The 21,102-nt window shown below is 36.8% G+C and overlaps 1 protein-coding gene across 1 annotated transcript in view; it reads right to left on the bottom strand.

Moving 5' to 3' along the window:
- Positions 1-429: 429 nt before the first annotated feature.
- Positions 430-21,102, bottom strand: part of CASD1 (CAS1 domain containing 1) — a 28,733-nt gene continuing 8,060 nt past the window's right edge. The window contains exons 5-18 of the mRNA XM_064410420.1: positions 19,008-19,070; positions 17,774-17,818; positions 14,991-15,114; positions 13,066-13,280; positions 11,678-12,103; positions 11,183-11,272; positions 10,504-10,623; positions 9,426-9,582; positions 7,877-7,956; positions 6,866-6,967; positions 5,432-5,572; positions 4,820-4,897; positions 3,750-3,842; positions 430-2,758 (exon numbers count right to left, since the gene is read on the bottom strand). Coding sequence (XP_064266490.1) covers positions 2,492-2,758; positions 3,750-3,842; positions 4,820-4,897; positions 5,432-5,572; positions 6,866-6,967; positions 7,877-7,956; positions 9,426-9,582; positions 10,504-10,623; positions 11,183-11,272; positions 11,678-12,103; positions 13,066-13,280; positions 14,991-15,114; positions 17,774-17,818; positions 19,008-19,070 — 2,001 coding nt within the window. The 3' untranslated portion in view covers positions 430-2,491. The remainder of the gene's footprint in view (positions 2,759-3,749; positions 3,843-4,819; positions 4,898-5,431; positions 5,573-6,865; positions 6,968-7,876; positions 7,957-9,425; positions 9,583-10,503; positions 10,624-11,182; positions 11,273-11,677; positions 12,104-13,065; positions 13,281-14,990; positions 15,115-17,773; positions 17,819-19,007; positions 19,071-21,102) is intronic.

Genomic DNA, 21,102 nt, shown 5'->3' with positions numbered 1-21,102 from the left:
ATTGGTACTTCCTTTGCTTCCTTTCCTTTGAAGGAGCCCCTTCTACTGAGAGTGGGATTTAAGTAGCTGAAGTAGAATCTAAATTCTGTCACTCAAGCAAGTCTTCAGGATGGGCTTGGTTTCTCAATGCTGCCAGACCAAAGGAAAGCCGAGTCAGTTCCTCTGCTTTCCTGCAGAGCTCTGCTGCAGAGCTCCTGGCAGGGAAAAGCATCCAACGCCTCTGCTGCAGAGTCCTGCCGAGGGCCCCTGAGCTCCGGGCTGGCTTTGGCTGCTGGAGCTGTCATTTCATCAGAGCAGGGACAGTGCCATTTAGTGCAGAGCAATTCCTGCACTGCACGTGCCTTAGTTTGTGATACAGTGAATTGCAGCACAGCTGGAGACAAGCAATAGAGAGTTTTTACTTAAATGATGCTGGTCCCATTACAAAAATAAGCATCCACAGCACTTTTATTTAATGTTTAAATTACTTCATATTTTTACATAACCTGAAAAGAAAATATATTTATTCCACATACAGTAATAGTAAACAAGTGCATTATTTCAAACATTAAAAATAAATCTTTTAACCAAGTCTGTACAACAGATAAATAGAGTTATATCTACAATAGTTATGTTGTGAAGAACAAAACAAGAATTATCCCTCAAGCTCACAGTTCCCTGTTGCTCATAATACTGGCATAGATGAAGGTTATGCTTGCTATCCCTCACTGTGGTGTCCACCTGCACTCTCCTTCAGTCACTCACTCAAATGTATTGATCAATGAGGTTAAATTCCCAAGCATTAGAAGTAATATGCATACAGAACAAACAGCTGAGTATTTTTTCAGTATCTTGAAAACAGCTGGCAGGCTTAGTAAATCTGTTGAATTTGGGGGATGTAAATGATTTCTTTTTTGTTTTTTTTTATGATGAATGACTGCTCGTTCTTTAAAAGAACCTGTTCTCCACCACACATCAAAAAAAAAAAATTGAAGTAAGTATTTTCATCAATTTCTTTTGCATCCATTCATGGCTGCAAGAGTGAATTCATTGTTTTACCTGGGACAAGAACAAAAACATGCATGTGACAGTATATATGGTACAAATTAGGATTCATGTTGTTCATAATCATACATAATTGCACATATGCTTGGAAAATAATATTGCTGTCATGTTTTTGACTGCTAACAAATAATCAGAAAAATAATAAAATGAAAAAGCAATTAGAGGTCAAACTATTACTTGAACAAAACCCACAACCAACCAAGAAATGTCCATAACTTCACTGATTAGTAGAATGTAAACAACAGCTTGCCACTGCCACACTGAAGGACTGTTTCTTTCAATTTTAAGGTTTTTGCTAAAGGAAAAAAAATAGTAAGGAAGACTGGGAACTCCTGAAAAGGATGGGAAAAAAGTTTTCTCCAAACAGCTCCAATCTCATTTCACTTGTATTTGTGAGACTCAACCATCTGCATGCAGCAAAGTTGACCACTCAATCCCTGTTCCTCTTGATACCATCAGACTGACTTGCATCCTCTTAAATTATAATGTTATTACAGCACAGAATATGGCACTAGTTCCCTAGTGAGACCTAATTCAAGGTCACCTACAAACACAGGGAGAAGGTCAAAGATCACTGTTCCCCTAAGATCTGATGGAGTGGATATAATGGAATTCCATCTGACTGAAAAAGGTTGGAGGGTCTTCCACAAATTTCCCATCTTGAACTGAGTCTGAATTTCCATTTGTTTGTTCGCTGGGATTGTACACAGAACTACACACAGTTAAATGAATTAGTGAAAAATTTATGAAAAAACAAACAATTTTAGGAAGAAAACCAAAATTCTCTTTATAAAAAAATTTCCACTCGGAATTCACCGTTTTTGCTGAACACATCTTAAATTTCTAAAAAAACCCTCATAAAGTATTATGTAAACTTGTATATAATCTTCAACCACTGAACTGATGATTACTTTCTGTTTCCACATACCAAGGGTTTCATCTAACGTGTATTACTATTTCCACCCCAAACACTAATCCCTAACCAGCAAGCTGCCGCTTTGTTCCGAGCCCTGCCCGGTGCGGCGGCTCCCGAGGCTCGCGGCTGTGCTGGCTGCGCTCCCCGCCGAGCAGAGCAGGGCAGGGCGTGCTCCGTGCGGCGGGCGCTGCAACAGCAGGAGCAGCGCAGCTCCTCGCCCTGGGCTCGCCCAGCGCCGCCTGAATCCCGTGATGTGCCCATGATACTGCTCAACACCGCACTGCTTCGTGTCTCGTTTCAACAGATATGTAAACAGAAACAAACATCCAGTAGAAAGGACTCATTTTCACATGCAATTCTGTACAGTGCACTCTCGTTTCTCAGATTATTTGAGAAGGCTATTTCCACGCAAAATATGTACATTTCCACTATATACATTTTCCACACGCTTAATTTAAATGTCTTCTTGTACCTCCAGTTGAGAATTTTTGTTCAGGCAGACACAAAGTAAACCTGAAGAAAGTTTCCAAGTTAATGCCTTGACTGATCTTGCACTGCTGAGAAGAAGTGTAGTCCACAAAAAAATCCAGCTATGCACAGCAACCTTTTCAGCAGAGTTGAGTTATCTTTAGGAACCACAATCTGTGCTAGATCATTAGTGATCTGAGAAATCTCATGTGCCACGCACACAAATATGAAAGTGCTGACAAGAACATTAAACATTGGATATCCAGGAATGAGCACCAAGATCCCCTTCGTGTCTGCTGCCAGCCAAATATGGTATTGGCAAATGAAGAGCTAAAAGAAAAAAAAAGTGTTTAACAGTACTTATATATGTAAATATTTTTACTTAACTAAAACCCATAGAATTATTACTATTGCATCAACTGACACACTTCTGCTTAAGGTGAAAACTGTTTTCCACATGTCTTTGTTACAGAACAAAAATGAGCTTGTTAAATCACAGGGTGTTTGCTTGGCCCTTAACCAAATACAGTTCAGGGGGAGCACTGGATCCATTCCATCAGAGCAGGGAAGAATCTGCCTCCCTCAGTTATTGTCTCTCTGGTGAGGGTCTGAACTGACATGCTTGCAAATAAGAGAGAATGCTTCACCTGCTGATGAATGCACAGCTCCCTGGAGCTGATCAGCACCTAAAGCCCACCAGGAACTGGAAGAGTGAAATGTGATCCTTTTAAAAACCCACAAAATCCTGTACCCCATATATACTGTATTGCAATGAGTTTCTCCTAGAGTTGTATTTTAGTAAAACAAGAAAATGTCTCATTTAATATTACTAAACAGCAAATAAAATGGGAAGCAAGAGAATTCCACTGTTCCAAAATATACACTCAATGGAACAAGGTAACACTTGCATTACAAAGGGGTTTATTTGAAATGGTAAATTTCTTTATTAGTCACAAAAAGCTTTCTAGGACAAACACATTTATAACTGTTCTTACACTAGTAAGTAAAATTCATGCAAATTCTTCAACTGGCCTAAATTTTTATCTTCCAACTGCATAAACCTCACAGCATACTCTAGCGTTTAATCCTCACTCCCACCACCTTAAATCACCCCATTCCCTAAAACAGCACTGCTATTTCAGCCATGAATTTTAAGTGCAACAAAAGCTATAATGCTAAAAAAGGTCAAACATGACAACATGGTATTTAGTAGGCCAATAAATGTTTTCTCTGTGTTATAGTCCAATCTAGACAATAACCACCGACCACCACCTTGCATTTCTAAGTTTTAATTCACTGTACTTCTGGTCATTCCACTTACCTCTAAAGAAATTTTGCCGAACCAGGCGAAGAATGAGCTATACACAGATCGGACATATCCGGGAATGTTCCTGATGAGGATGAAAGCTAAAATCTTTGTTTTGTTTTTTTTAAAAAAAAAAGGTAAAATAAAGAAAGTGACTGTGGATGACAAGCCAAACAAACACATAAAAAGTGTCTCCATTTTCACTGCACTAAGTGAAGTGCATCATGCATTAAAATTTCTTTAAAAGCTAATAAAAATATAAACCAAACCATTGTTTAAAAAAATCCTTGCAGTTTATACTTAACAAAGTAGGAAGTGAAACTAAAAATATTGTACACAAATGCCTACAGCATAGCAGGTCACATTTAGATCTCCAGTAGAATCATGGCCTTGATGCTGACAGGTGTTACTACATGCCTCCTAGGCATGGTCACAAAACATGCAAAACCATGCCAGCCTAAAATAAAGGTGGCCATAAATGTGAGTTAAACCTCAATTTTTAAAGCGAAGGCATCAAGATGAACAAAATAATATTAAAAAATTAAATGACTCTTGCTGTCCCTGAAGAGAGCAGGACAAAATAATAAGAAAAGAAACAGGGCACAGAATGAGACAGCTGGGGTATAGTGGGGCAGGGGACACAGCAAGAGGAACACCTAAATTTAAGAAAACCAGCTGCATGGCTGTGTGGCCCACCTCTTCTCTGCCTGGAAGAGACTACAGGGGCCCATAGGTTGCACCCAACTTTAATACCTCCCAAACACTCCTTGCTTTTCTACACCTTTCTTCTTTACCACTGCTATGCAACTAGTTAAAATTTGGCTTTGGACTTAAATGGTGTATATGAAACCTACACTAAGGACATCCAGATAAATCAAACAGCCACAGTGTGCAATTTCAGTGCTTAAAGGCAATGAAAAACTGACTAATGTTGCTAAACTCTTTTTCACTTTCAGGCATGGGAATGAGGCTCAATATCTGACATTCCATGAAAAAGCACAAATATATTTTAAAACAATTTTTAAAATAGCTCAAATAAGAACAGAGTAGATTCCACCACAGTACTCAAAAGGACTAATAATTACCTGCACCACAGAAACAGAAGGATGCAGCTCATTGCACTCTGTCTTGTTTTTACAGCTACTAGCCCAAACAGAGTAGGTCTAAAAGATATTAAAAAATTAGTCTGTGTAGCAATTATATGTACATTTAAAAATTAAACAAGAGTATGATATTTTGAATTGTTTTAGCATTAGTTGGTTCACTAAGATGTAGGACATAACAGAAAAAAAAGACATGACTTAACCTTTGTATTTCTCTCAAATTCTTCTTTGCAACTAATGAATACTTATCTAATTAATAAGTCTTAATACAACTTTTTTTCATCAAAAATAGACAAGCAATCAAGTGTGGAAATAAGAACTGTGTAATCTATCATGTTATTTTTATGATCCAATTTTCTTTTAAGCTTTGAAATGAACTGAAAGAGTAATGATGTTTTCATCTACATCTGACTGAACAGAAAATATTTTACTGAGTAGATAGGTAGGGCTGTACAGAAAAACCCAGCTAAAATACCTCCACATAAAGATCTGATTTTTCAAGGTTTGTTAGATAATACTGACTAAACAACATCAGAAAACCTATTTTTCAGATATTTACAAACCTGATTATACTAGGTTATAATAGATACTTACCAAAAAGGACACAATTGAAATAAATAATAAAACATTTGAAACTCTGTTGGAGAAAAGAGGATCTCCTTTTCCTTCTGATATCATCTGTTGTTTCTGCAATGCCAGATAAATAAAAGCAAACAGCATCCCATGAAAAACCACCTGTAAAAGACAAACAGGATGAAATTAATATTTCATGGCTTTTACAAGTACTTCAGGTATAAACTCTTACTAGAAATGCTACCAGAGAAAGTAGTTTTAAAACTATGTTTCAAAAGGTCCTTTCCCAGATTTACTGAAGCAAACGAAACCAGACTTTCTGGCTTTATGACATGAGATAGTCATAGACTGCATTTTTAACTCAACTCAAAACCTACAAATAAAGATCCTTTACTAATGCTTCAGAGAGCATTAAAGACAAGACAAATTTCAAGGAGTTTTCAAGTACCTTCTATCCCCTCTGCAATCTACGGCACCACTGAAAAGGCTTTCTCTGGGGAAAAACCATAAATCTCTGGCGTTCTCCCTAACTGGCAGGTAAAAACACTGAAGAAGCAGGACAAGTGCTTCCCTCTCTCACAGACACAATTCTTCAACAGAGTGTTTTACAATCTTATGCCAAGTTCTCAGCAGCTGGCAGCATGAGGCCATTTCAGGTCCACACAGTGCTTGTCCTCTGTACTTATTCTGAGCTCTGCTCTTCAGCAGCACCACCCAGCCCACAGTGCTCACAGAACCCAGCAGTGAGTGCAGGCTGCCAGGCAGGGTGTGCTGCTGCTGCCAGCCGGGTGTGACAATGCTCTGCCACCCAGACTGCGCCTCCCGGGGGACACAGGTGACACCGATCCCGTTAAGGGCAAGTTCAGCACTTAAAGGCTTCCATCTTAGAAACTCCACTCACCTTTGCCAAAAAGGAAAGGAAAAAATACCTGTCCTCCCTGTTCTACTCCCCCACATTGCAGTCAATAACTGGAAGGAAAGCACTTTCCCAGTGCTTGGAAAACAATTTAAAAATACGTACAAGAGTAGTCAGGTTTGGGCACCAAGACCCTGATTTTTAATGTTTTGTGTGTTACATTAAAAGAAATATATCCTTAATTGATACAACTTCCAAAAAGCATTATTAAGAAAGGTACCACAGTAATTTTCCTTGTCTTTCAAGAGCATGAAGTGCTACAGGTGTTAAATTTTCACAGTAAAATTTTTGAGATAAGATAGACCTAGAATACTTGATACTTAATTTTTTTTTTAAATCCAGAAGCAAATAAATCAATGTCCATCTTTTAAGCAAGGCTTTGATAGACATTTGCAGTACTAAAGTGGGTGCAGCTTTGTTCTTTTATTAAACACTGAGGAAACTACTGTTGTCTCTGGAGGGAAGGAAAACAACCTTCTTCCCACAAATTAAAACATACATTTAAAAGAGAAGTAAAAATTTATGCAAATTTTACATACATAGCGATCCAGCTTCCACCTAAACCACCATTCATAAACATTCCCATTCAGTTCAAAACACTTGGACAATGGCCAAAATGAAAATATCTTCTCAAATGCACCCTGTAAAAGACAAACATAGAAAAAGCATTAACACTGATGTCAACTGTATTTACTAGATTTAAATCAATAACATGTTTAATATTATTCTACCCTTATTTCAACAGGTAAGTGGCACTAGATAAACAACAGAATTCCTCAGAAGTCTCCCCCACAAAAAAAACAACCAACCAACCAACCAAAAAAAACCCAACAAAACAAAACCAACCAAAAAAACAAACAAAAAACAAAAGCCTTCTTCACATGAGAGAGAGTTTGAGTTGAATTTTGCCTCCCCTTAAGGTATTTGCACATTTTCCATTTTGTACTACTCCTCACAGGGAGAGATCCACTAACAGGCTGTGATAAGGAATATGCACTCCAAGACTACAGTTCAACAGGCTGAAAACCAGTGAGGGATTAAAACCACAACCCCCCTGTAGGATCCTGGAGAGACAAACTCTGCCCTGACTTCTGCCAGCTGTACTTACAGCATGCAGGGAGTCACTAATTTAGCCTGAGAACCAATCTTTTGATGTGTTATCAAAGCCAACACTAGGTCTCTAAGAGACACAGAACTTTGTTATCACCATATCAAACATGCATCCCCATATGCTGGCAAAACCCAGAAACTCTAAGCACATAAAACACCCCACCCCAAACCCAAAGCATGGGCCCTTGTATTCACTACGTTCACAGTAGAACATGGAAAACATGTTAAACATAACAAACCAGTGAGTAAGACACACAGTTGTGGGTTTTTCCAGCACCCAAACCAATTCAAATATGAGAAGAAATCAAAAGGCTCTTTTTTTTTCTTCTGTATTTATGATACTGCAGCAAATACACAAGTTATGAGTGCATCAAAAAGTAGAGACAGGTAATAATATACTCTTAGTTCATTAAGGATAAATACAGGCAGGATTTACAAACCTGAGAATATGACAGAAAATATATACATGTCAGTAAGCAAATCAGTTTCAGCAGTAAACCAAAGTGCCACAGGCAGCTCCCTGAGGAAGAAATAAATTAATCATTATACTGTCATTAATTTTTCAATAGCAAACCCCAGGACACATTATTTAGTGTAGCTATGCTTTGTAATAGATCCATTCATAAATAAATGTTCAAACATTTCCAGAAATATTTTATCACTATCTACATTTAAATTTAACTTTAGGCCATTAAAATAAACATTCACAGCAACTACAAAGCTATTAAGCCTAAACTAAGCCTCATGTCTAAGACCAAGACAAAATACATAAAGCAGAGAATGTAGGTGTTCAAACAGAAAAACTGTTTTAAAACCTCTGCTTTCCCAAACACTCTGCACAGGCAGTCCCTATTCTAGGTGAGTGTAAATAAATATATACATAAAAATCCCTGCTTTTTGTCATGTGAAACGAGTACATATTATTAAAGTTTGAGATACCAGTTTTACTCCAAAGTTCAACTGCAGGTCATTAAGGACAAGTATCTTCTTGAAACAAGCCTGAGAAACTACTCCTCAAAGCTGTAAACTGATACTAAACTCTACCCAAACCTCAGCATTGCATCAGAGATCATTGCCCCCTCCTACCATATAAACTGGCAGCTGTAAACAGGATCATAAACAACTGAAAATTATCATTGAAAGATTTTCAGTTTCACAGTACACTATTGCTCCGAAGTACACAAGAGTAATTTCTGTTTGTGGAAGAGAAAAGCCTTTGTAGAAAAAAAAAATGAAATTGAAGATATTTGCCTTCAAGATCGCTCGTAAAACTACTCCTTAAGTGTATTTTTGCAGCATCTGTTCCTGGTATATATTTGAAATGGGGCTATTCCTCCATCAATAGGGAATGAGGATTTAAGGCTCTTAAAGTTTTAGTTCTAATTTAGGCAAATTAAATAATAAGCATTTACCACATGCTTTACAGCTTTTTATGAACTGCAACACATAAACTGGGATTTAACTTCAATTTCTCTTTAAAATATTTGTACCACAAGACATACTTCTAATAGCTCATTTAATCCAAGATACTAGGATAGCAAGCCCATGTTCTTATTTGGCCAGCTAAGGCAGAATTGGTGCTCAAGATGGACAGACACCTTGGCAACACAGAATGAGAAAGTCTAAACACTCCCTGTTCACAATGCACCCTGAGTGCACGACAGACACTGCCCCAGCAGGCACAGACAGTGCAACCTATGGCTTTATTTCCATCCAGTAAAATTACAATTCTTGTAAAACACATTCCTGATGATCAAAACCTATTAGAAAGTATTCTTATCTGACTGTAACCAGAGGCAGAGTCAGTCATCAGCTGTTGTATTTTTCAACTGACCTAATTCACCCATGACAAACTGTATTTCTGTGAGCAGCTGTTTAGTATATTTTGACTAACAAAGAGACTGAGATCTACTAACGATGCCATTTCTGTATGATTATCATTGTAATAACATACATGTTTTATAGCAGAAAGAAAAAAGGAAATCCTACCATTTGCTTTCTTCTGGACAATCTGAGGCCATACAGCTAGGGTGGCATAAATGACCATAAACCAGACAGTGACTAATGGCACAAAATAGTAGAATTGGTAAGGTCTGTCCATCACTATGCACAGTACCACAACCAAGAAATTGAGACGAAATAAAACCTGGGGGTGTCAGAGGAGAGAAGACAGAGGATATGTAAACTGGGAGGCAAAACTGAGAAAGAGGAGGACATGTTTCTTTAGCACTGTACAAAAATATCTATGTCTATATCTATTTTACATTGAAACACAGATAAAGCAGCACAGGGAACAACAGCAGGGCAATGTAAGACTGCAGGCTGATTATGTGGTTCTGGATGTGTCCTACCCCGACCTGCTTGGGTAGAGATTGCAATGAAAAAAAGATTAACCCTATCTGATTATTTCCCAGGCTGGGGACCAAGTGCTCTAGTTGCTGAATGCTGTTAATGTCTCTCTTTTTTCACCCCCCATAAGATACTAAGGCTAGCTCAGGGTAAAGCCATCACCAGGCTGTAAACGTATGTTTAATAAGCACAATAACCTGAGTAACAGCACAATGTAAGACTTAGCAGCAATAAAAGAAATGTATAAGAAAAAAAAATTAAAGTACTACACCATATGTTGCAAAACCTAGGAGTAAAGCCACAAAACCAGGTATGTTGTACAGTGTTGTTATGGTGTGAAAATTATTTTTGTTTATTAATAAACATACAATACACTGTCTTTGGAAGCCCACCTGGCTCATTATTTACATATTGCTATATACTGTAAATTGCTACTGCAATGGAATCTGGATTGCTATTTATTAGAAAATAGTTGTCTTGTAATTTCAGAGTGTACATACTTGCATTTTTTATATTGTAAGTATCATTTATATGGTTTAAGTTTGTATTAGATAAACACTACCAATTAAACAGCTCAGATTACATGGAACAGCCATTTTTATTGTTTAAACCTTGGTTAAGTGATCTGATATCACATTATTTAGAGAGTATGGATATATTATGCATATTTTCCTATCTGACAAATTTATTTATAAAAATAGTAGGCAGATATTCTTACCTGACACACTCTGTATACACCAAAGTCCCCTTTTATCCAAAAATATGAGAAGTGCCCATAACCAGTTTGAAACAGATACGCAGCAACCAGAACTCGAATGTGCATGTACACAGGCAAAAACTGTTGAGAAAAATAAAGTACCTTTTATAAATGTCCATGTAAATGTTTTTGGCTTTCCTTTTGCCCTGCTCTTTTATGCTATTTCTGCATCGTAGTAAATCAGACTTAACTAAGAGAAGAAACACTGTGGTACATTGCTCTGTTTCTTACTAAGCTCTTTTGGTGTCCTAATCTTTGATGTTAAAATCATTTTTTTCTATTTATTGCTCTACACTTGCCATATTCTATTACTAGTTATGAGAGACTTAAGAAGGGCTCTTTGAAAGCTCACCTTCAACAGTTTCAAGTTGCTAGCAATTAAAAATAATGTAATGTTCTACACAGAGAAAACACTTTTTTACTGGTCAAGTAATATATATAATGTTTTTATCAGTCAAATCTTCAATTAGAGAGAAAAACTAACTCTGCTAATACCATGTTTAAAACTACAGAAACAACAGCATAATTTATTCATTCATTCATCTATTCAGTTCTAATGCCCATTTACACTATCTTTCTTTTGAAATAACATGCCCAAACTGCATTCCCCCTAAAAGAAAAAGAAATTCAAATCACTTACAGTGCTTGCTCCAGAGATATGATAAATCAAAATAACAAGTTGCATCCAGCCCTTCCATTCATCAGTCTGTTCTCTATTTAACACTTTAGTCTAATGCAAAACAAAACAAGAGTGTTGCTATTCCAAAAAGAACAAGGAACATCTACAAAATGAGGAGAAAAAGTTCAAACAATAAACCACTTTATGGGTAAATGGGTCTCAACTGTAAAAGTCTTGTCTAGTGGGCAAAGATTTAACATTATTTAAATTCTCTTTTAGCTGAGCTCTGATCAATTCCAGTTTGAAAGAGTGTGAATGACTAAAGTGGTGACATCCATATGGCTTCAAACAGCCTTTGCATCTAATTCTATGCAGACATTATACTGCTTGAGATGGCATTTTTTGCAGGTGAGTTATACTGACTTTGAAAAATTAACCTTGAATACTTAGAAACTGGTTATTTTACATACAGCTTGGGAAACAACATTTTAAGCAGAGTATCAAGGTGATCATTACCTCTTTGGTATTTTCAGTATAAAATACCCCCAAAACCAAGATATAGACGATTGGTATGAAGAAAGATGAATGTGTGTAAAATTTATTTTCCTTCATGAAAAGATTTGCTCTGTCACACAGATAAAAATAGGTCATGATTAGACCAAGTTTGCAAAAGCAGTGTAAGAGCATCTCTAATGTAGAAACGTTAGGTGTGCTGATGGCAGGTTTCTTCTCCTCTCCACTTTCCAAATCAGTGCATGATTTGTTCTTCCGATAATTATTCCGATGAATTAAGGTGATAATTAAATATCCAAAAATGGACAAAGTAAAGAAACAGAAAGCTATCTTCTGTATCAGAGTGAGAGGAGGCTGAGGCTGGCAGCAGGAGCCATCAATGGGCTTCATTATTTTATTGCAGTAGACATTCATAAGAATCATTGCATTCTGTAAAAAAAAAAAGTAAGCGGTTTTGGTAATTAATTTCTAATTAAAAATTAATTTATAACATTTCCATCAAAATAAATTTTCTTCTGCATCATGTGCTGACATCAGACATGCAATTCTCCCTTACCATTACAAAAATAAAATCTTCCAGTCCCACCATATACCCAGTTGCATTCAACAGTCCAGTCAAAACACTTTTTCCAAACAAAAAATACTTTAACTTCTAGAGGTAAGCAAAAAGGGCTAATATTACAACAGGAGAGTTCTCTCTACTGGCTGTAGAAGGTCTGTAAATGAAAAACAGCTCACAAACTTGGGTTCTAAACGGGCGGAGTAATGCAAGTATCTAAAACACGACAGTGAGACTGGAACATGTGGTAAGATGACATTTAGTTCATCCAGTACTTTAAAGCAACTTAAAACCTGCAAAGGAATGGAACTGAAAGTGACATAATGGGAGAGCTCTTTCACAAAAAGGGCAGGCTCATATGTATATGCATATACATACTGGTTAGTAAAAGAGAAGAAATAAAGTCAGAGGCACTCCATGCAACCAGGGAGATCTATACTGTGTGTTCGTTGGCTTCTTCATGCTCCTTCCCAAACCAAATTTTCTGGACACAGGGGGAATTTCAAGACTTACTTCTTAGCACTGCTTTACAAGCCATTACCACCCTAACTCATTCATACACATGAAACCATGGAGTTTCCACTCAGGATCTAAAAGATCTAGTGGATTAACAGCTATTTTAAAATAGTTATGCACTAATGTGTTTGCTATTATGTTTTTTAAAATGCATATAAAACTGACTGCACTACCACCCACTGGAATTTTCTGAACAAATTTCCCTGACGAATGCAGTCCTCATTACATCCATACTGTTTGCAGTTTCAGAACATTCACTTCAGATCTTATTTTACTATTAATACTTTTAATGTTGACCAGTGATAAAAACACTTACAGTATCTCTGCTTGATTCAGGGAGATGCAGGCCATCTGCAGACTTCATGATAGTTTCTTGTGCTATCAATTTTGATACACTGAACACTTTAACTTTAGCTTTGGAATTTCGGGAGCTGCTGTTCAGAATACGAACAGCTGCTTCATTATAGGCATCTATTTTCTCATTAGTGATCATTTTCCGACTTTCACTCAGCATATCTTCGTAAACAGGATCTGAATTTCAAAGGACAAAGAATGAACACATTAATTGTATACTTATCAATTAGTGTCCTTAGATCAAGTTGCATGGGCTACTTTCATTTAAGAGGTCACAATTGTTTAATTGTGCAGAAAAAATGTACAGCAAGGAATAAATGACTGCTGCAGTTACCAGAGCTGTTTATCACAAAATGTTCTTATCACCATTCCCTATTAATGCATATGTAGTTGTAGGTTAGAAAACTCTGGCCAGACATGAATGCTTGTTTAATGTCTCTGAATCCAGGAAAAGCAGATAATGCTGAAGTGCAGAGCTGCTTAAGCTTTCTCTCAGCAATGAAATCACCCAAGACTTCAAAGGAAGTCAGAATAGACGTATGAAAAAAAAAAATCCAAAACCAAGAGAAACCACCCATTAAAAAAAACCCAAAAAAACAAAAAAACCAAAACTTTCTCAAACCCACTTTTCTGTGAAGAAAAACCAGCTCCTTACTTCTCATAGGTCATAAACATATTCCACTAGCTCCTGTTGATTCCAGTTTAACTTATGGCAGAATCTCAGTTTTACAGAAAAAAAGTCGACATAATTGCCTACAGGATTTAGAAATTATGTAAAGCTTAAAAGAAAGTGATGTGGAGCTCTAGATGAAGAGGTCACCCAGAGTTCTTTAAGCTCCTGTGAAAAGCTCCTGCTGTGACACACTCTGTGAGATGCAGATTGATTTACTTTAGGTACCTCATGCCTATATTTGGATAACCAATGTCTTGACAACTCTGTACAGACTGCTTCTCCTCCCATTGGGCTACTAAAGAGCTCAGAGATTACCTAAATGGACGAGGTCCTTCGCAGTATCATGGTGGGACAAGTCTGACAGGTAACTGCTTCTGGTATAAATAAACATGGTTTTGAAAGGAATGTAAGACTGATTTGTTGATTCAGATTTACCTCTAGAACCATCTTTGATAGGAATTTGGATGTGACTGTAAGGGTACAGCTGGGTATATTGCTAACAGGACTCAAAATCTGCCTAATGTTTCTAACTAAGGTGAGGACAATCTAAAATGGTGGGTCCTGTGGCAGAGAAACCGGGAGAACCTTCTACCTATGAGCTCATTGCTCAGTTTCAGGGAAATATTTTAGTTTTATTGAAGAAAAGCAAAACAATGTAAGTTTGGTGCCATAATAAAAACCTCATTAACTTATTGTGAGCCATGATTTCTCACCACAGTGTAGAGAAACAAGTTTCATTCTAGAGACTTAAATTCTCTATATTCTTAAGGGTGTGTCTATTCATTCTAGACACACACAGAGGATGCACTTGTTCAACCTCTTCTATTATTAATATAATCTGAAAATTCAATTGAACAAAACCACAGGAATACTGCTGTTGTGTGCACCTGTGTTCTTGACTCCCAGGAGGTATGTATGGAGCACAGCACAAGGAGAACAAACCTGGCATGTTGAGTCTGAGAGTAAGCTAACAGAGAATTAAGAGTTCATAAGGCAAAAGATTTTTCCTGCTAGAGCTTTGAAATCTCTATCAGTAGTAGCAGCTATTTAGGTATCAGCTTAGTTACAACTGCAAGAAAGGAGAGACTGAAGCTCAACCAACACCTCTTTCTATCTGCAAGTAAGCAGTATGGATTAAGTTTTCCATATCCCACAACATAATGATTCAACAGACAGGGAGGTTAAAAACTGTTACCTACTGTTCATTACTTTACCTTGTAAGACCCAGTAAACATCACTACTTATTGCTAATTTTTCCAAAAGAGGTGCAATTGAAGTGATATTGATTTTATATTGTGCAAGAGCTTCGTTGCTGCCATTGTGAATCTTGATAGACCACTGGAGAAAAAAAGAAATAAATTCAGAACAAGTATGTCTGAGAATCCTTAATTAATTTATTCCCTTGCTCCATTTGTAGCTATTTTTCATTATTTCAATATAGCTAGATTTCTTCAGTTTTATATTCAAAAGTGCTAAAAAAATTCCACTGGATCAAGCAGCTGTCCAGACAGATAATTACATTCAATCACATCATCCAAATACAGAGTATTTAACATTTAAGTTATGTGTATATTTGACTTTTCATAAATTAAATGACACAAGATGTTTTAATTCAAAGTCTCCTGGCTTTATCCAACAATGAAGTAGCAAAGCCACTCTCGTCATCAAAAAATCTTGGCCAGTTCAATCAATTCCACTCTAGACTGACTGCAGCAAGAGATGCATGCAAACAAAACTTGATGGTGGTATCAAGTTCCAATATTTCCATCTGTTTTGCAGATATCCACAAAGGGGGAAAAAACCCTCAAAAACTAAACAAGAGCCATTTTAATTTCTGGTTTAATGTTCTATAGGAAATCCCTGGGAGAATGCTATAGCCACTCAAGAATTCCCCCTAACTTTTGAAAATTATTTCCCACACTGTATGAAAAATGGAGGCAGCTTTTTTTCAAGTGTTACGGTATCTCTACTGACTTAGTCAAAACTAAAAAAAGCAAAACCATAACAATTAGCTAAATGTAGTAAACCCTATTTATATCTAAATAGCCAGATAAAAATTTCATCAGACAAGTACACTGATTAATGCACTTCCTGAAAATATTATGCAATATAAATTAATACTTCACGAAACCAAATAATGTACAGCTGCTCTGAGAACTCACTGGAAAAAAAGAAGGAGTTTCTCCCAAGCAGCTAAATACTTAATTTGAAACACCAACAGTATTTAACAGACAGTTAAAGCAGCACATTCCATACAACAGGAAGTCAGGAACTAAGAAGCAGAGCATGGTAGTCACATTCTCAGAGAAGCTCCTCTTCCCAAAATAAGAAAGCAATTGACTTTTGTATGAGCTGGAGCTCCTCCAGCTTATAGGACTTCTATTTATAAACTGTTATGCAGTTGCCATCTTAAGACAGACATGTTCAGGCTGAAGTAGCATGACCAACCCAAGAGCTAAGTTAAAGATATAGGTAAATTTCAAAATGCAATGAAGTCCAAGAGCACACACCAGGTTAATCTAGTCGCAGGCTACTGCACCAGTGTCAGCTACGGTGAGGTTGCTGATATGTCAGATTTTTGAAGATTTTATGTTTTGGAAGTCCCTTAAATCAGAGACTCTTTATCTTTGTTCAACTCTAGATATAATATTAAATGTTTTGTATAAATATACTAGTGTTAAAAAGAGCAGAGCCTCCCCTGCATATTGTTAGTTTCTAGTCTCTATCTCCTGCTGTCCACAAAAGGCAACAAGCTATGGCTAATATATACATATGAGTATAGGGAATTATTTAGCTAAGTGTCCTGCAAGTTTTGCAACCTGACCTTTTGCCTGCCAGAACATTATCCATATATAATGGCATTTTCTATACCCATCCTAGTAATAAATTATACAGTCCCCGACTGAGAAATTATATTCTAGGCTTACTACAATTCCTAAAGCTCAAATATTTATGTAGATCCTAAAGAGGAAAGGAACTTAGGGGTTTACTTAAAATAAAAGGAGAATTTTTGACGCCTCAGGAAATGTGTGGAGGGCTACACACACACATGACCTCCTCTTAAAATTGAGGGAGTTCATCCTTAGATGGGCATGCCCACAAGTTTCCAGACTGGTAGGGTGCCTTAACTGTCTCTAAAACAAACTGCTTTTGAAGGATTTTGTTTTAAATGCAACACTTTTACCCCCCTTTACACTTCAGCTCCTATGAAAATAAATTAGCTAATTCTTTCCAAATTCCAATTCCCAAATATTTGGAAGTAAGGGACATTAAATCTGCAAATAATGAGATGAGCATTTGTTTGATTCGACTTTGTTACTAGAACAGACTAATTAAGGAGGCCTGCTGAATTCCATCCCTGGAAGTTTTAAAGAATTGGTTGACTCTTGCCAAGTGCAACATCCTGCCTGGTGGCAAACTGATGGGTCAGGACACCTCTTCTGGTACCTGTCAGCCTTGTTTTCTGTGATGCTGCAATGCATATCAGTGGTGGAATCTTCCAGTGCAACAAGATTCCAGAACTCCAACCTCTTTAGTTGTTGAACTATCCATGTAAATTTATGATTTTTACCTTTATTTATTTATTTTAAAGAAATATGTGTGGTGAAAGAGACCATCCCACATTGGGCCATGCTCAAAAGTAGAATTTTGTGACTGAAAAAGGTATATTAAAAATACACTTCAGTTAGCATGCAAATACTTTAACTTTTAAAATTAAAAATCTGCTTTTATCCAAATCCACTTTATTAGCTAGGTTAAAGCAAATTAATGCTTATTAACCATTGCTTACAAAAAGCAAGTACTGTACATCAAACAGGTATAATAAAGCATACCTGGTATTTTAAAACTACTTTTAGTAACAACAAAGTCACTGAGAATAGATATTTTACTCTAAACTGTGTTTAACAACTTGATCATGTAACAACTTTAGAACATTAAAAGTTATCCTACAAGAACTTCCTACTTCACTAAAATCCCCTATATATGTATAACTTACCGTGGCAGCTCCTACTACAATTATATGAGGTTTTGCCACAGAACCCTAAGAAACAAACAAAAAAGGAATTGGTTTTAAAATATTATTAAATTATATTAAGACTCTTATCTTCATTAACTGTGACTCACTTGCCCATCAGCTAATGGCTACAAAAGAGTAGATTGCAGATACATTGCAGAACACCTGATATATGCAAGATACATAACAGAATTCATATAACAGAATCTACAGAAGCATGAAGCATCAATAAGCACCTATAATCCTGATCAATTTAGCACCATAAGCTCTCTTTAAAATCTATTTAAACATCTTCTTCTAAGGTCAAATAAACCATAGATCACACTTTTGAACTATGTATCTGAGTCTCAGCATTGTCAAACATCTGTTAGAGCTGCTGCATTGACCACTGTCACCCCAGAGGTGTGTGACAGTTCTGTGTAGGACAAAGACAAGGGCCAGTGTACTCAAACAAAATAGCACAAGGAAACAAACAGTCCTAAGTACCTCAGTACCATTTTATCCCAGCACAACAACGAAAACCAGCAGCTCTCAATTTTTATCCAAATTTTTATCATTTTTAACCAAATGATAACTTCAGCTATCCTGATGGAAAGTGTTGTGCAAGAATGATCAACAGGATAGCAAAATAATCACTGTGAGCTACTACTAAATAACTCCAGGCTATTGAAAGGTCAACAAAGGAAGAAACAAGAAAAAATTAGCCGCCAGTCTGTAAAAATATTACTTGTCAGAGTTACACACAGAATAACATGACGGCCTGCATCATAATTGAAACATATAAAATAATTAGGATGCTAATTCAGGGAGATATTGAAAACAAATAAAGTTAAAGAATTCTTGACTTTGTAAATTACCTTTGCCCTTCACTCTGAAATGCTCAAATTAACATATAAACATAACATAATATCACAGAATCACAGATTATCTCAAGTTGAAATGGACTCATAAGGATCAAAATATCTGGTCACATTAAAGTAGAGTCACTGCAGCCACAGAGGAAGTAAAATGCCAAACCAGACTGAAATTCTTTTAGCTCTTAATAGGATTAATTAACCTGTTCCTATGAAGTAGGGTTTTTCTAGTTTGCTAAGGGTTTTTTAAGGTCCAAGTGATACCATCCTTGGAAGACCAGGAGATACCCAGAAACATATACACCAGTAAACATTCCCCTTTCACCACTCTGAAGTCAAAACATAGATCTCTTAAAACAAACCTCAGTCCAAGATTTGATACGTTGCCTCATAGAGCCATTAACTTCTGGATACCACAGAAAATCCTGTAAAAAAAAGGGCAGTTATTCTGCAAGCTTAAAGACAATCAGTAGACTAAAATCAAAAAGTGCAAAAAACCAAACTAATTGCCATCAATTCAATTTTAAAGGAAAAACATTTTGCTCAGAGTGTAATTTCCTTACAATCAGCATGAAAAGCCTGATATCTTACTCCAGCATGGAAAACAGATAGCAAAGGAAAAAAAGAGAAGAAGCTAACAAATCCACAAAACTTTTCCCTCATAAAAACCAAATTTTTATTTGTAGTTCAGGAGTCAGAATTCACCAAGAAGGTATTTTTTTAATGTCTGCCAAATGAGACGTCCTTGGGTTTCTACTGCAATCAGGGATAAATCCACATAAGTTCACATCTATAACTTATTAGAACTTGCTTTTTGCTCAGTTTTCCACATCCTTTACTAGCAGATTTTCTTTGTTTCAAGGCTTAAAATAATTGATAGCATGAAATCATAATTTTCAAACAAAATCAAAACCTAACAATTCTTCTAGGATCCAGGAGCAGTGTCCAGCTTTCATCTAGAAGGACAGTCTTGACTAGTGCTTTTATGTCTCCCAGGGAAAGCCATGACTTCCTCGCACTTAGTTACTCCTCAGGACAGCACTACTGAATAGTCTAAAAATACATGTTGAAGGGAAATGGCAGGGACAACACATGCAGAAACTATTGTGAGGAAACTTTGTAACAGAATGCTGAAACACTATCAGTAGAGAGGAAATCTCTATCTTCCACTCCTCTGGACTGTTACATTTTGGTAGTTCCCTTGTGTACTCTCAAGTCATTATTTGGCTGTGGAACCTGTGAACAATCATGCAGTCCTCTACAGTGGCTGAAGGACAGAAGAGTTACTGTGATGACTAGAAAGGGCAAAATTAAACTCTCTACTTGTTCCCAGTAATTTTCTCTTTTGATGGTCAAGTATTTTCCACATTTGGATTACTGGGTCACAGCCAGTCTGAATATGGAAATTCAGCTACCATGCCAATAATGTTGAAGAGCAACACTGCATCAAAACAAGGAAGCAGCAGACTGGAAATATATTAACTATCAGACATCTCCCAAAAGCCCAGACCTGCCATCTCAGATCTTTGTGGTTAAGGAGTTTTGAAGATGTGACCCTGTCAGGCTAGCCCAATGCAAACCACACTGCATCAGCCCTTTCCTCCTGCCTTGTGTTCCATCCCATCTTTTCCAGCATTCAGATAACCTCATAATGAACTTGATTGGAAAGGAATCCTACAAAGTGACTTTTTGGCTGAACTGACTCCTGAAACAACCCACTCCACAGCTGACCAGTGCTAGCTATGGCACAAACACAGGAACATACTGTGAAGGCCAACAAAGTAAGTCAGCACTCGCTTAAATTGCCATGGGCTTACCACCCTAAAATGTTATTCTGTACCCTAAATCTTAACCATGTACACAAACAAGTACTGAAAACCCACATTCAGACAACTCAGCAAACACACTGCTTCTTTGGTTTTGGTGAATAGAGAATGAGTTTTCTTCAGGGCATAAATAAATGCATGACTAGCACAATGCCAGCACTGCTGACAGCTGTCATGGGAAGCAAAGAAAGCTATTGACAACAGCATCTCCCTTGCCAGGGCAGAGGAGAACAGAGTCCTTCAGAAAAACTAGCCCCAAGCACTTTGTTTTCTTTTTTAAAATATCCACATTATAATCAACACTGTGCTTATTTCTCCATGCAAAAACAGTGGAAGGAATACTTGTTGGGATAGCATAGAAAACTCAATGGCAATTACAATTACCAACCCAAGGGGACCCAGACATATATTTTTACAGCACAAAAAGAGTAAAACTTCCTGGCAAAAGGTATGCTTGGAAAGGCCAAATTGTAAGATCTGACATAAATTATACATAGTACCAGAGCTCATGCCCAAAACTAAACCACAATACAAGTACTCCATGCCAAATTCTCTTAAAATACAGTATAAGATGCACTGTGAAACATCTGTGAAATATTTATAAAGAATGTTGATGGTCTTAACCTTCTTT

Source organism: Passer domesticus, chromosome 1 (genome assembly GCF_036417665.1).
Source record: "Passer domesticus isolate bPasDom1 chromosome 1, bPasDom1.hap1, whole genome shotgun sequence".
Taxonomy (NCBI): domain Eukaryota; kingdom Metazoa; phylum Chordata; class Aves; order Passeriformes; family Passeridae; genus Passer; species Passer domesticus.
This window is presented reverse-complemented; position numbering and strand designations above follow the sequence as displayed.